We start from the raw sequence: 14,926 nt of genomic DNA, 5'->3' as shown, positions 1-14,926 counted from the left end.
GTGGGCTGGGTACAGAACCTTAGAGGAGCAAAAAGGAGAGAGATCTTGCCAGACTTCGTTGATTGGGAAAAGCACAAACCTAAAGAAGGACTTAAGCCAGATGTGGTGGCACGTGCCTATATTCTCAGCACTCTGGAGGCTGAGGCAGAAGAATCATGAATTTGATACCAGTCTGGGCACATAATGAGAACCCTGTCTCAAAAAACCAAGGAGGAGCTGGGAATATAGCTCTGTGGTAGAGCGCTTGCCTAGCATGTGCAAGGCCCAGCTTTCATTCCCCAGCACTGCAAAGAAGAAAGAGAGAAGGACTTAGAAGCTGAGAGCTGAAGGATAAGAGAAAGTATCAGCTCTGTAGAGGAAGTCAGTGGGCACAGGAGCTGAGAAGGGCAGCTCCCATAACAAGAGCAGTTCCCATGGTGCTGAGTAGAACACAGATGAAGAGGACCCCAGTGTCCTGCCATAAACATCTATTCTTTGTATAGTAAAGGTTGTCAAAGATCCTGTACCTTCATACAACCAAAGAATTTATCCTCAAGTCCCAGGATGGTTCAAGACAGTCAGGTGTAGGAAGGCCTTGCTGCTGCTGCTCTCTGCTGGCAGATTGATGTGTCACTTTGCTTTGAGGCCAGCTCAGCCCTCATTTTGGGTACAGGAACTCATTTGACTGGATCCAAAGTCAGAGCTCTGATTGCAGAGGAAAATTCAAGTTTAGCTTATGATCCATGAAGGTGTATGGAAGTGGAGATCAGAAACCTGGGCAGCAGTGCACTGTAACCAGTCATCTTTGAAAAGAGGTCTGGTGGCTTTTCCCCTGAAAACCCTTATCTGCTACCACTGTGCCACGCCCCCAGCCCAGGACTATGGTATTTCTAATTCGATCCAAGCTCAGGACATATCTAGTTTGAAGTTTCCCAAAAGTAAGTGTATCTAGAAGCAATCTTATCTGCATAACAAGAGCAGAAATAAAAATGGAAATTGACTTTTCTCCATTCCCTGTTTTTCTCTCTTCCTGATAGGATGGTGATATCGTAGCCCCTCTTATCACACCTCTGAAAAAGGAGTGGAACAACAAGGAGTCAGCCCACAGCCCAACTCGTTTACGAGAAGCCTCCAAATTCAAAACCCAGCTTAAATTTTAAGTGAAATTTGCAAGTGGTTGTTTACAAAAGCTCTCTTAACAATTAAGTTAGGGAGTACCATAGAGTTCCATAAATGTACTAACTAGTGCTTTTGATTTTGTATTGTGAATGTATACACATGCTGAAGGTAAAATGGTTTTTATTCAAAGCAATGGAAAGGTATTAGGTAAATCTTGCTGTACATGCTATGGAAGCATGACCTTGTTTTACATTAATTAAAGCCTCTCTCCCTTAATAATCTATTTTCTTAGAATAATAGCTGTTTTTATCCATTCTGAACTCCTATGACAGTTGATTGTTTTTTTTGTTTTGTTTTGTTTTTAACTTAGAAATTGAGACAAGGGTACAAATTAGAATTCAAAATTGTCACTAACAGACATGGTTGAAAATAAACAAAGTCCTAGCCACCTGAGTCTGGGATAGCACTTTTCAGGTGATCTAAATGCCAGTGAGAGACACCTGTCCTCCCCTCCTGCCTCCATAAGCTGCCAGGTTGGGCATAGAGAAGCAGGTGTGGGCTGGGACTGGGCTTCCACTCTTTGGTGAGAAGTTCTGAGGGCTTCAGGGCTCCGTTTTTTGTTCTTTTTTCCTGGTGCTGGAGATTGAACCCAGGGCCTCTCACATGTTAGGCAAATAAATGCTCTACCATTGAACTATATCCCCAGCCCTGGTGTTCTCTGAAGTGGAGCATAAACTTCCCTTTAGAAGGCCCCAAGGCAAAGGAATGCCTCAAAGTGGGCTTCTCTTTGACTCCCTTGCCCATCCAGACCAATCAGTTCTTCCTTTCCTGAGCCCTCACTGCCCCAGCCCCAGGGCCTCCACTACTGGTCCTGGAGATGAGGTTCCTCCCCTCCCCCAACTCCCCACCCTCTACCCCCCCACACCCCCTGCCTCCCACATCTGTCTGGTGAACCACTCAGAGGTCATCACAGGCACAAGCCTTGGGGCTCTTTGTACCTGGGACTTGATTTTTGCTGCTTCTGTGCATTTTTTGGGTTTCAGAGCAGCCTTTGCTGAGACTGCATCCCAAGGACCCTGTGTAACCTGATGTTCCCAGCAGTAGAGTGGGTGTCACCATGGTTGAGCAGTGCTCCTGTGCTAAGGGCACCCCCAACTCCAAAGTGTAGTTCATTGAGAGCAATATCTGGAGTTGGAGCCAAAGCAGTGGTGACCAGAGGGTGCTAGAGATGCAGGACAGTGAGCCCCTAACATCTTAGCATGATGCTTCCTTGACAGAACCTCCTTGGTGGTCTGGGAGTCAAGTGGCTACAATGGCTGTGGGCAGCCAGAGCAAGTGAGGGCAACTCACAGTGGCCTCCCCACACTGCCACTTCCTCAGGGTAGACAGGTTGTGTGCCATCCACTCAGGTGAGAGGTATATGGAGTGTCTGCCGTCCTGTATTATCACTCCTTCCCCCACGATGCATATTTGTGGAGGAGTATCACATGTGAGCTCACAGACGCACAGTGAGACTCTGGCTCCTAACTGCTCAGCCAAGGTGCCTCTACAACATTCAGGAGAGAGAACATAAGTCTCAACTTCCTGTGCCCAGATTCAAGGCAAGAATGTAATTTCTTTCCACTAAGATTGCTTTATTTCTGCCATTTTTTTTTTCAGTACTGGGGCTTGAACTCAGGGCCTACACGTTGAGCCACTCCATCCGTCCTTTTTTGTGATGGGTTTTTTTGAGATAGGGTCTCGAGAACTATTTGCCCGGGCTGGCTTTGAACCGCAATCCTCCTGATCTCTGCTTCCTGAGCAGCTAGGATTAAAGGCATGAGCCACCAGTGCCTAGCTGCCAATCTTATTTTTTAATCACTGTGGTTTACTCTGGAATTTTGTAGTCCTGACATTGTATCATTGTGCTCTCTGAAAAGCAACTTGAATCTCTTTTGTAACCATCTTCTGTTACATGAAAGACAGCTGCATTTTATGCTGTTGGAACTGTTGTCATCATGAGAACCATGTCTGCTTCTTCAGAAACATCTTGACTATAAAAATGAAGATTCTAACAGCTTTGTCTCCAGATTACTGAACACCGTCACCTTGAGACTGTAAATAGAACTGTAGGGCAAAGTGACTGGGATCAGTTGGGTGAGGGGAGCAGCTGCAATACAATAAAGCTCATGAATGTGTCTCTATCTTGAAACCAAAGGTGTGCTTCTTATCCTGTGCATGTCTGCCCTTGACCCTTCCATGCAAAGGAATGTGTGCTGTCTAGGATCCACCTAGACGCTGAGTCCGCAAGAGAGGATGGCATTGACAAGGTCTTTATTAATTCACTGGCTAAGTCCAGGTTTCTGAGGTTTGACAATTTTTTTTTATTTTTTATTTTTCTTTTATTATTCATATGTGCATACAGATAAAATTCTTAAAGTAATTCCTAAAACACACAAAGCAAGAATCTCATTCGTGTGTGTGTGTGTGTGTGTGTGTGTGTGTGTGTGTGTGTGTTTTGGGAGGAGGGGTGTCAATATGCCTCCATGGGAATTTGTTTAGAAGTATATACATGAAAATGTTACTGTTTGGGAGCTGCTAATTTTTAGACAATTAAAATTTTGGGGTGTCTTCTGGGTTTTCTACAATGAACATTTACTATTGAATTCCTGTAAAAATAGTTTTCATGAGGGACTCTGCTTCTTGGGTAAGGTGTGTCTTTCACACCTTCAAAGTCCCCTCTGTGGATTAGTGCCTGCCCAGTCCCCAAATTAAGTCCCCAGGCCACAAGGAGGCCATCTGACAGCTGTCACCATGAGGGTCCCTCGCTGTCCTGTTTCAGACAGAGTGGCTGCCCTGTGGAAGAAAAACCTGGACAGCATCTGGGAGCCCATCTGAGCACCTGTTGCTCTGGGAAGCTGACAGGGGCATCAGCTAAGAACCCAGGCCTCCAGCTCTTTGATGCAGAACTGCTCCTGCCGGGCCAGCACCTCATTGTTGAAGGTTGCACAGGGGTGGCTTCCCCCACGATACAAGTCTCCATCCAACCACAGCCCGAACTGGCCACTAAAGAAAAGAGAAAGTCTTGGGATGACTCCTACCAGTGAGTTAGGCTTTCAGGATCTACCACCATTGGCAGCCGTTGGCCACCCCGTCAGGGCAGCCCAGCTTGCTTATCTTCCCTTAAATCACCTTATCCTGAATTTGAGGAATTCCACATGTGGTGCCCTACAGGGTTTAAAGCACTTTTAAACAATTAAGTAATTTTAATAAATAGAGACAGTGGTGCAACCATCATCACAACCCTGTTTGGAAACATGTGGAACATTCTAGTCCCCACATTTGAAAATCCAGGCTGGAATCTGGCTGCAGTGAATCCCTGCACCTCAGCTATGGCCAGGCGGCTCTCAATGGAGGCTTTTCAGGCAACAAGCAAGGCAGAGAATTTGCGTGGGACTAATCAAGCCATGTTTCCATCTTCACCCTCAGGGTAAAATTTAGTGTGCCTGAACTGAAGGTCATAACCAGGGCAAAAACCAACTTTTCTTTTCCTAACTGGCTCCACCTCCTGTCCACACACACAGGCTGGATTCTGGGGCAGATGCTGGTTCCTCTAATGAGATTCATCCCAGAGGACTCCTGGGCTGACCAGTAAATCTGGGTCTTGCTCATCTCTTGCCTCTATCCTCAACTGAACTAATGGTTCACCTCCAGGCCAATGTCATTGTCTTTAAAAAGCATCACTGTCCATTCTCCCCGCCAGCCCTCTCAACCCCCCTACACCTAGAGGTGAGGAGAAAGGACACATGAAATCCCACTACCAAATGGTTTATGGCTGACAACAGCTTGGTCTGAAGTGATGTAACTTTGGGAACATCCAAATAGCCTCCCACTTCATGAGGGGTGGGCACGCCCAGAAGTTTGGAGAGGGTACAGGGACCAGGACACAGACCACCCCAGAACCCAGGAGGAACCCAGAACCACGCACCTGCCACTACCAATCATCAGTGAGTCCAAGTCCCCTTTCACAAAGAAGGAGTTACTTCCTGTCCACTTGAAGACCTGGGATGCAAGGGAAAGACAGGGTCACTTGGCCAATTCTGCCTTTGCAGTCTGACATCAAGCCACTGGGGGTCAGTGTTGTGCAGGGAGCAGCTGGAAGGACTGACTCTTGAGATTTCTTTTTAAGTCTCCTCAGAATGGAATTCCCACAGCCTAGCAAGGCCTTCACTCCAGAAATAGAATTCAAACCTCTGAGGCTTCCTGCTTCCAAAGCTGGAGAGAGAAGAAAAGTCCATGCCGGGATTCAGTGGTTAACTAACTTGCCATCACTCGCTGGAGGTCTCACCCAACCACCTGCCCCCCAGTGCTACCTCACTGCCAGCTCATCATATGTCCTGTGAGCTCTAAGAAACCCCAGAACTTCCACCACCTCTGCTCCTCATCCTTGCCCACATTCACCCCTTGCCTGAATCACAGCTTCCCAAATGGCCTTGCTCCCGCCATCTGCTCCCACGGCCCGTCTCCCCACTGCCACCTGACTGGTCCATCCCAAACTGAAATCATACTGTCACTCTTCTGCCTGAAGCCTCCTGATGGCTCCACACTGCCATGGGGATAAAGTCCATCTCCTTACCTGCCTGCCCTCACCCTTGCTGTCCTCTCTGGGCTCCCTTCCCCCTCCCCTGCATTGACTGCACCTCAGCCACACTGGCCTTTCTGCCCCTGGACACCCAAAGCTCATTCCTGCCTCAGGACCTTCATGCTTGGTGAACCCTCTGCCAAGAGCACTGTTCTCCTAGGTCTGGAAGCCCAAGTGGTATCCCAGAGAGATTCCTGGACCTCCTATTAACAAGCCCCTCCTCTCAGTCATTCGAGTTCCCTCACTTTCTGAGATGACTCCATGCCTTGCCTGTATCCACCCACTAAAATGTAAGTTTGGTGAAAACCACTGAGATTCCTGGCACTTCATACAGAAATTGGTTGAATGCATACATTATTCAAGAGTCAAATTAGGCAATAAGAGGACATTTAAAGGGCCACAAAAATGTCATATATTATTGCCTGTAATTAGTTGCCAAAAGTGCTATGAGCCACCAAAGAGTTTTTAGCAAGAAAGAAGACTAATAAAAAGAGAGAGCCCTGGACTGAGAAAGAATGAGATAATAGTAACAATCACTCACAAGAAGACTGTTCAAGGACGTGACCTTGCAACTTGAAAGAGTAAGATAAATACTGCCACAAAAGAAACCTAGGCGAAGTTCACAGTGCTGGGAATTCATGAAGAACACAAGAAGTGGCAAAAGACCAAAGACAGGCAAGAATTAACCAGTTTTTTAAAAGATGGGATTCCATAACATTAGGTTGAGAAAATTAATAGAGATTTCCTGAAAAAAAAAGATTTATTTCATTCAATAGTTTTTTTTGGTTTTTTAGCACTGTGCACCAGGCACGGTTTAGACACTGGGTAGAATAATGAACAGAATAACAAAAATCCCTGCCTCAAAGTCTAGTGAAGGAAGCAGATAAAGAAGAGAAATAGGTGTTAGATAGTGAACATGCTAGGGAGAGAAGTGAGACGGAGAAGGACAATAAAGGTTTTCAGGGAATGAAGGGTGGCCACTGAGATGGTGACATTAGGACAACCGTAAAGGAGGTGCGTGTAGATCCAGTGGAAGGGGAGTTTGGGCAGAACAGCATGTGCCAAGGTCCTGAGGCTGGAGGACGCCTGCATGGTTGAACTCCAGCCCCAGCAAGCATGACTGGTGTAGAGGGAGGGAGAGTGTAGGGAGTTGAAGATGATTGTAGAGACTATGACTTTCCCCCAGTTAAAAGGAGGCCAAGGAGCAACATGCTTCTCGGTTAGAAGAGGGTCACTCCAGCTCTGAGGACTGAAGGTAGAAGCAGGGAGACGGTTTAGGACGCCAGAGCGGCGACACACATGAGGAATGGTGGAGGGCTGAGCCAGGATGACAGCAGTAGTCCTTGTTACAAGTGGTGACTCCTGCACATAGACATCTGTCAGCCCAGATGTGAGAGAGAAAGAGGCAGAAGCATCCAAGATTTTTGGTCTCTGCAGGAGGAAAGATGGAGGTGCCAGTTCTAGTTTTGGAGAAGAGTAGAGGAGCCAGATTTTATGGGGTGTGTTAAGCTCAGAGTCCCTGGGTCCAAGGGGAGATGCTGGGTCTGGAGTCCAGGGATGAAGCCGTCAATGTGCGGATGGCACACAGAGTCACCAAGGAAGTGAATGTGGTTAGAAAAGAGACCCAAAGCCTGAGCTGTGATGTTAAATGAGGGGGACCCAGCAGAAAGGGCTGACATGGAGGGATCGGTGCAGAAGCAGGAAAACTAGAACTGTGGAATCCTAGCATGGAACACAGGAGGGCACATGCTGAAGACAGCATCCACACTGGCTGACCCGTCTCCTGAGAAGGCTGAACGTGCTGGCCGATGGCAGATGGCAGCAATGCACTAGGTGGGTGTCTCCTGCCTTCAGCAAGGCAGCCCACACCTCCTTGCCACTTCCTTGGCTTAAGGCCAGATGGTATGTGGGAGGATGTATCTGGGAGTGTCTGCAATGCGGGGGGTCTCCAATAGCAAACAAAGCACCTGCACCTAGTTCTGCATCCATTGAACTAAATGTGAACAAAGATTTCTGGATGGTGACAGATGCCAGTACAAAGCCAGAGCCCTACCTCTCACACTCTAACCCCCCTCCATCTTTTGGGGTTCCTAAAAGTGCTTCTCTTCTCCCACACCCTTCACCACCTGATGGACTTGTCAAGATCCAGCTCCAGAAACCCCTCTTCTGGGAGGCCTCCCTGGATTGCCCTGCTGATCAGCTGTACACCTCTGTGTTTCTTCTCAAGCCCTTGAGACTCTGTTGTGATCACCTCTCCTCCTCTACGGAGAGAAGGACACCAGGCATCCCAGCGTGGAGGATGGAGCTGGGGCAATTAGGACCTGGGGCTATGTCCTGCCATAGACGCCCTCCTCTCCTCCCCCCATGGAGGGCGGGAGACATCACCTTCAGCTGTGGGGAGAAGGAGAAGAGGAATGTCTCGCCAGTACCGTAGAAGCCTTTGCTGAGTCGGAGAGCCGAGGAGGAGAAGGCACCGAATATCTGGAAAGCAGAAGCCCGTGTGGTTTGCTACTGGAAGGGCAGCCCAGTCTCCAGCCTTGTAATGTGGCCTCAGCCTTGAGGGCACCAGGGCAGCTGGGGCAGTGCTGGGGACCAGGAGCCCCTGTGGCCCTCCACCTGCACCCTTTCTTCATGCTCCCCAGGAAAAGTCCTTGCCAGCCCTCTGGTTGTCAGGACCCTCCCTCTCTTCCCCAAATATACTTCCTCTATACTAGTCACCCTTCTAGAAAAATTACAGGTTATAGACAAGCAAAAAGGAAAGAAAGTAAAATAATCCCCAAACTCCTTCTTCCTCCCCAAGATGACTTCTCTTAACATCTTGGTGCCTTTCCTTCTGGTATTCTTAGTGCCAGTGTTCAGACTTTTATGCAAAAAGAGAGCCCCAGCTGCTTCCCCCTCACTTTTTGTTTTGTTTTGTTTTGTTTTTTTGAGACAGGTTCTTACTATGTAACCCAGGTTGGCCTTGAACTCTCAGTGCTCCTGCTTCAGTCTCCTGAACACTGGCGTGCAACACCACACCCTGCTCCCCTGGCTTTTCTTTACCAATTTCAAACATAAAGAAAAGTTCAAAGCACTGCACACATTCCCTCCGCAGACTCGACAGTGGTAAAGGAGTTCACTCTGTTTGCTCTCTCTCTGTATTTCTCTGACCCATTTCAAAGTAAGTGGCAAATATCGTGACCTTTCATCTCTAAATAATTTAGCTCCTTAGAATGGGGGACTTTCTCTTATATAACACAGTCCCATTATCACACCGAAGAGAACTAAGAATAAATTCCGTGTTATTGCTTAGTAGCCAGTCCATACTCCATTTCCCCCAGTCGTTCTAAGAATACTGTTTATAACCCGCTTTAAAGAGAAACACTGGGCCTGGCACTGGTGACTCACGCCTGTAATCCTAGCTACTTGGAAGAGAAGCACTTAGCACGTTTAATACCCAGGCTTCTACTTCAGGTTCTTGCCTGCCCAGTGTTTCACTGAGTGACTTCGCCATCTTCCTCCCGTGGTTAGCTGGGGTGTGGATTTTCACCAAATAGTGCTAAGTGGCAAAGGGAGGGTCACTGGGGCAGATAATCGTAGGAGAAACTTCACTGTTGGTGGAATCTGTCACAAAAAAGGCTCCATCTGAAGGGCGTGAGCTTCCCAGCCCTCTTCCATCAGCATTTTTAGACAAGTACTCCTGTTCAAGTGGGGGTTCCTCTGGGACCCCTGAGATCTCTCCAGCGCTAGCATGTTTCTTTTGCAGAGCAGTATTTGAAACCAGTTCCCACCACACTTCTGCCTGGAGAGCCTACTTGAAATTCTTGAAATTCCACCATTGGCGAGACTGTGGGCTTCAGGCATAGCTATCTCAAGGTTTCTCTTGTAAAATGTAGGAGCCATCAGTGGCTGCTTCTGACCATTTCATTATTACCTGCCCCCCAATCTGTTCTTCTCCCATCAGAAGGGGAGATGTTTTCAAAACTACACTGATCATTAAGGTGCAGATCACCTACTTAAACTCCCTCCATAAGAGTTGGGTGATTCTTATGACTCACATCTGTAATCCCAGCACTTGGGAGGCTGAGGCAGGAGGATTTCAAGTTCAAGATTAGCCTGGGCTACATACCAAGACCTTAACTCAAAAAAAAAAAAAAATCCCTTCATAGCTCTTGTCTGTCACAGTTTTACATTTATAGTAATGATAATTTGCTTCAGGCCTGGCCCCTCCCCCCAGTAGACCCTGAGCTCCAGAAGGGCTGGGACAGGTTCTGGGTTATCCTTACTCCACATCTAACCTGGCTCACCAAAGACACGTAAGATATGTGTGCCAGGTGAACAAATGAGTGCCAGGCTCCGGGGTGGGGGGCGGCGGGAGTGTCTCAATCCCATCCTCTGGCCTGTTAGGATAACTCAGTCAGTTACCTCTGCCCTCTCATCCTGATACTGCTCTGGGTGACCCAAGGGTCCATTGGGACGACGGAGCCCCAGAGCCTGGCCCAGCTCACCTGCCCATCCTGGTCTCTGAGCAGCAGCAGCACTGGCCCGCTGTGACCCTCCATCTGCCGGTACAGGCTCCGCAGACTGAAGCCGTCTCTCGATGTGCAGAAGACCAGGCTCCAGAGGCCACTGGCGACTCTCGGGGGTAAGTGGAGGCTCAGCTGGAGGTAGGGCTGGAGGTGAGCAAGGGGGTGGGGAGATTCACCTCCCACTCCCTCCTTTCCACAGCAGCCTCCCGGCACCACTCAGGCAAGGCACTTTCCCATGCCTGGGGGTTCATGCCCATCAGCCATAGCCCTTGAAGACGGTTTTTCTTCCCATTCTATAGATGGGGAAACTGAGGTTCAGGGAGGGGGAGAGTAAGTGGCAAATCCAGGAAATTGAAACCAAGACAGATCTCAGGACTCTTCTCCTGGTCACCCTGGTCCCCAGAGGCTGGAGAACAGATGTCATGCTGAACCCTTCTTCCTGGTGCCCCCCTTCATTCTCCCACCCTCACCCAGGCTTTGCCTTCAGTTCCCAACAGCTTAATCTGCCTCTAATTGGAGTCTTTCACTCACTGTATCCTCAACCTCCCTGCCCAGTGAGGAGCATGCTAGTGGCACTGGACTGGTTCTCTAGAAAGGAAAGCCGGGAGAGATGTGATTTGCCCAAGGTGTCACAGTGAACTAGGGACAGAGCAGCTGTGGCCCCAGTGCCCTGGGTGTGGCTGCTGTAGGGAAGAGACTCAGGGCTGAAGTCCTGGTGCATGGGCTGTGCCCGAACCTGCCTGATCTCCAAGGTGCCCAGGACCTGGCTGGCTTCTGTCAGCTGTGGCTCCACAGGGTCTGCAGGCGGAGGGCCAGGGGCTGCCTCTGCTGCTTCTGCCTCCTCCACATCCTCCTCCTCATCCTCCTCCTCCCCAGAGAAGGCGTCCTCCATCTGAGTGGGCTGTGAAGACCCAAAGAAGCCGTGTAGATTGAGGAACAAAGAGGCACCAGTTGGTACCATCTCACAGGGAGTGCCCTGGCCTGCTTCCTCCTGGACCAGCAGAGGAAGGTGGCAGGCACATGTCCCCTGGCCCACGGTGCTGTTCATCTGAGGCCTGTCTGCCTGTTTCTCTGGACCAGAGTGGGTCCCAGGCTTCAAGTTCTAGGAGGGCAGGTGGCAGCCAGGCCCTGGGAGCTGCAGCTATGTGTGTTTGTATGAGACACAATGACGATACAGCAACAGTAGTCAGGACAGTGGCTGACACTGATGCAGCCCATACTCTGTGACCAGGCCTGTGGCCTGCTTGCCATGCATGATCTCAGAATTCTCCCCACAGTCCTGAGGACGGGCTGCTGACTTCTCAGTCACACAGGAAGCCCGGGGCTCACCTTCAGCCTATGAATGAGGCCTAAGTGTGGTCAGACGTGAGGCCGTGCACACAGGTCCATGAAAACGTGTTTGTTTGTGTGAATTGTGTGCTGGCTTGAAACACAGTTGTGTAGGCCAATCAGTATGAAAAGGTTCAGTGTGGATTTGAGTGCTCTGTGTTAGTGTGTTTTGACTGGGGGTGTGTAAATACTCATGCATTTATGTGTGGGCCTGCACACTAACTCATATACCTGAGCTTCCACTGTGTACCAGGGTGTGTTTGACTGTGTGTGTTCACGCGTGTGTACTTATCTATGCAGGCTTGCACACATGACTTCAGGCTCCTCATAAGTAGAGACTGCTCTAAACAGAAGAAACACACGGGATTCCCTCTCCTGCCCTCCCCCCATTCTCCAGACCCAGGAGTGTCACTATGGCACCCTCCAGAAGGGACACAGACAGTGGTCTGTCCCCCTGGAGTGTTTCAGGACCACAGGGCTGGGGGCTCAGGCCCCAGCTTCCTGAGTCAGCCTCTGCTCTAAACCCCTGGCCAGCCAGGGAGGAACCTAAGAAGGACAAAGCACCCATCACTTCCTGCTCCACCCAGGCCCCTCCCTCATCCCCTTCCCAATGTTATCCGGCCAAGCTGTGCCCCTTACCAGTCGAGTGTACTGCCAGCGGAGACCTTTCATTCTCCTGTCTCACAGGTGCCAGGTCCTCAGCCCTGTGGGAGGAAGGGCTGGGAGACGGACGAAACCAGGAGATGAGAGGGAGGGGCCTGGGCACACCCAGCTGGCTTCGTGCCCACCTGGCTGCCCTTTGCTCCCTCTCACCTGTCAACCCTAGACCAGTGGCTCTGTGCCTTGGCATTCAAGGCCTCGTTTGCAGTTAGCACCTGACATCATTAGCTATGCACAACACATCTACCTGTGCCACCACCCTGCTCCTCTGGCTGCCTGGTCCCAGGACTGTGGCTCTTTGGGAAGATGGCTAAGGTCTAGGCTGTGGGTCCAGGGCCTCTCATTCCCTGTGTGACCATGGATTTGTACCTCTGAGCCTCAGTTTCTCCACATATAACATGTAACATGTTAGACCAGCTAATCTCAGAAGCCCTCCCAGGACAGACAGCCTGTAATTCAGGTCCCTCTCAAAATGGATGAGTGCGTTATAACAGAAGCCAGAAAGGGTGTGTCCAGACTAAAAGAATAGATCATTCATACACAATATTTTGGACTGGGGCATTGCTCGGTGGTAGAGCACTTGCCTAGCATGTGCAAGACCTTGGGTTCAATCTCTAGCACCAAAAAAGGAAAAGAAAAGAAGGGAGAGAAGGAAAGTGGAAGGGAGGGGAGGAGGATGAAAAAGAGCATAGATGGGCCAGCTGGGTCGGGGGTAGCTCAGTGGTAAAATGCTATGCCCCCACCCTCACCCCCACAGTGCACACAAGGCCCTGGGCTTGATCCCTAGCACTGCATAAATAAATAAATAAATAAATAAATGTTTTTTAAAAAATTAAAAGAGGCTAGAGGCATGGCTTAGGTGGTAGAGCTGTTGCCTAGCAAGCACAAGCCCTGAGTTCAAACCTCAGTACTGTCCTCACCACAAAAAAGACCACAGGCTCTCGAGTCAGGGAATTCAAATCCTGATTTGCTACTTATTTGGCTGTGTGACCTAGAGGTTCCTTAACATCTCTATGCTTCACTTTCCTCATCTAACAGCTAACTCCTAAGACTGCTGTAAAAATAAGTGAAGATGTGGTGCTGCATCCCTGTAATCCCAGCTATTTGAGAGGCAGAGGTGGAAGGGATCAATGTTCCATCAATCCAGTGAAAGTTAGTGCAAGACCCTATCTGAAAAACTAAAAATGCAAAAGGGTGGGGACATGGCTCAAGTGGTAGAGCATTTGCCTTGTAAGCAATAAGGCCCTAAGTTCAACTCCTGTCTGAAAAAGCAAACCACAACAAGAAAAGATAAAAAAGCAAAAAAAAGAGTAAAGAAGCCTGAAGAACAAGGCTGCTAAGCCAGGCCTCTATCCTCAAGGATAACCTACCGCCCCTCGCATTTGGTACTCCTGGATAAATGACAGTGCTTATCACTGTCCTCTACACTGCCTCTCCAGGAGCTCCAAGGCCCAAATTCCTAACGACAGCACTTGGGTGCCACGAGGCAGGCCATCCCTCAGTCCCTCACAGGGTGAGGAACTCAGTGGGGAAAGGAGAGTTGGATACCGAGGAGAAAGGTACTCACCTTGCCCAGCCCCGGGCCCCTCGCCACCTCCTGCAGCTTGATGGTCTGATGGTTACCCTCACACACCTCCCTGGTCCCCCAGAGAGCAGGCTAAGCCGCCCAGAACCAACCCTACCCACCTGGCCTTCTGTTCAGCTTTGTCTCCTGCTCTTGTTCTCAGCCAGTGGCTGGCACCTCTACCCAGCCCTGGCTCCAGGTCCTCCTCCCTGGCTCTTATACCTGCCCAGAGGTGGCAGACCCTGGCCCTGTGCCAGGCCAGTTCCAGTTGGGAGGGCCTGTCAGTGATTATCGCACACCAGACACTCAAGTCTCAAAAGTACACACAAACAAGACCTTGTCACCCCTCTGGTCCCCAACTCTGTCCCCATCAGCCCAAAGAGGTGAGGGGTACTGGGCTCCTTGCTCCTACCTGGAGCTTCTTTCCAGCACGCAGGGACCCACTGGTGCCCACCATCGAGGTCCCTCCCTTAAGGTGTCTGTGATGTGAATGTCATGGGGAAAGGCAATACTGGGGTTCCCCATCAATTGTGCTGTGCTGAGGGGTGCCCAGGCCTGGGCTCTGGCCCTGCTGGCTTCCCCTTATAAATGGGGTAAGGGCTTTCCTCATAGGTCCCCGTGTGCACTTGGTGAGGCTGAGCACAGGAAGCCCAGGGTGTGGCACATAGTCGGTGCTCTGTCCTTGGGGGTTACCTCTCTGTCCCTGCTTCACAGTAGGACCTCAATGACTGCTGTATGGTTGAATAGCAAAATTCAAAGCTGTGTGGGACTTCACTGAGCCCCAAAGCAAGCAGCCCTCCACCCAGGGCAAGACCCCCTGGGAAATAAGTTGGGCAGGTGAGCTCACTTTCTCTCGGGTAGCTCACCCCATCTTCACACAGCTGAAAGAAACCCTGGCCTTGATAGAGAGGATTTGGGTCCCCAGATACCTTGCCGATGGCCAGGTGTCCTGGGGCAATGTTCTCTCCCGGAAGTGTGGAATGCCAAAAGGTCTTGTATTATGGGGAAAACAGGCAAGTGAAGGGCCCTGTTGCCACCTCAAACATGGCTGTTGCAACGTATGTTTAAGCTGTAAACTGCCAGGGGTCACACTCCTGGCACTTTCTGCCACCCCTCTCCCTGTGCCTCTCCAACTCCACTCCCCAT

General features: G+C 49.9%; 2 protein-coding genes across 5 annotated transcripts in view; one reads left to right on the top strand and one right to left on the bottom strand.

Annotated features, from left to right (window-relative positions):
- The window catches only part of Samhd1 (SAM and HD domain containing deoxynucleoside triphosphate triphosphohydrolase 1), a 46,836-nt gene extending 43,528 nt beyond the window's left edge, over window positions 1-3,308 (top strand). The window contains exon 16 of the mRNA XM_020175261.2: window positions 1,017-3,308. Coding sequence (XP_020030850.1) covers window positions 1,017-1,139 — 123 coding nt within the window. The 3' untranslated portion in view covers window positions 1,140-3,308. The remainder of the gene's footprint in view (window positions 1-1,016) is intronic.
- Window positions 3,309-3,411: 103 nt separating this feature from the next.
- Tldc2 (TBC/LysM-associated domain containing 2) lies at window positions 3,412-13,998 on the bottom strand. Of its 4 annotated transcripts, none has more exons than XM_074074718.1 (7): window positions 13,903-13,982; window positions 12,196-12,260; window positions 10,964-11,128; window positions 10,207-10,371; window positions 8,105-8,200; window positions 5,066-5,139; window positions 3,412-4,143 (listed from the first exon to the last, which is right to left on the bottom strand). In XM_074074718.1, exons 2-7 carry the CDS (start codon window positions 12,226-12,228, stop codon window positions 4,008-4,010), a joined length of 669 nt encoding a protein of 222 aa, XP_073930819.1. In that variant the 5' UTR covers window positions 12,229-12,260; window positions 13,903-13,982; the 3' UTR covers window positions 3,412-4,007. The 4 variants fall into 4 exon arrangements, with proteins under 4 accessions (XP_073930819.1, XP_073930818.1, XP_073930817.1 ...); XM_074074717.1 differs by having other exon boundaries at window positions 12,196-12,275; window positions 13,784-13,913; XM_074074716.1 differs by having other exon boundaries at window positions 3,413-4,143; window positions 12,196-12,275; window positions 13,903-13,998.
- Between the last annotated feature and the right edge of the window lie 928 nt (window positions 13,999-14,926).

Source organism: Castor canadensis, chromosome 5 (assembly GCF_047511655.1).
Source record: "Castor canadensis chromosome 5, mCasCan1.hap1v2, whole genome shotgun sequence".
Classification (NCBI taxonomy): Eukaryota; Metazoa; Chordata; class Mammalia; order Rodentia; family Castoridae; genus Castor; species Castor canadensis.
This window is presented reverse-complemented; position numbering and strand designations above follow the sequence as displayed.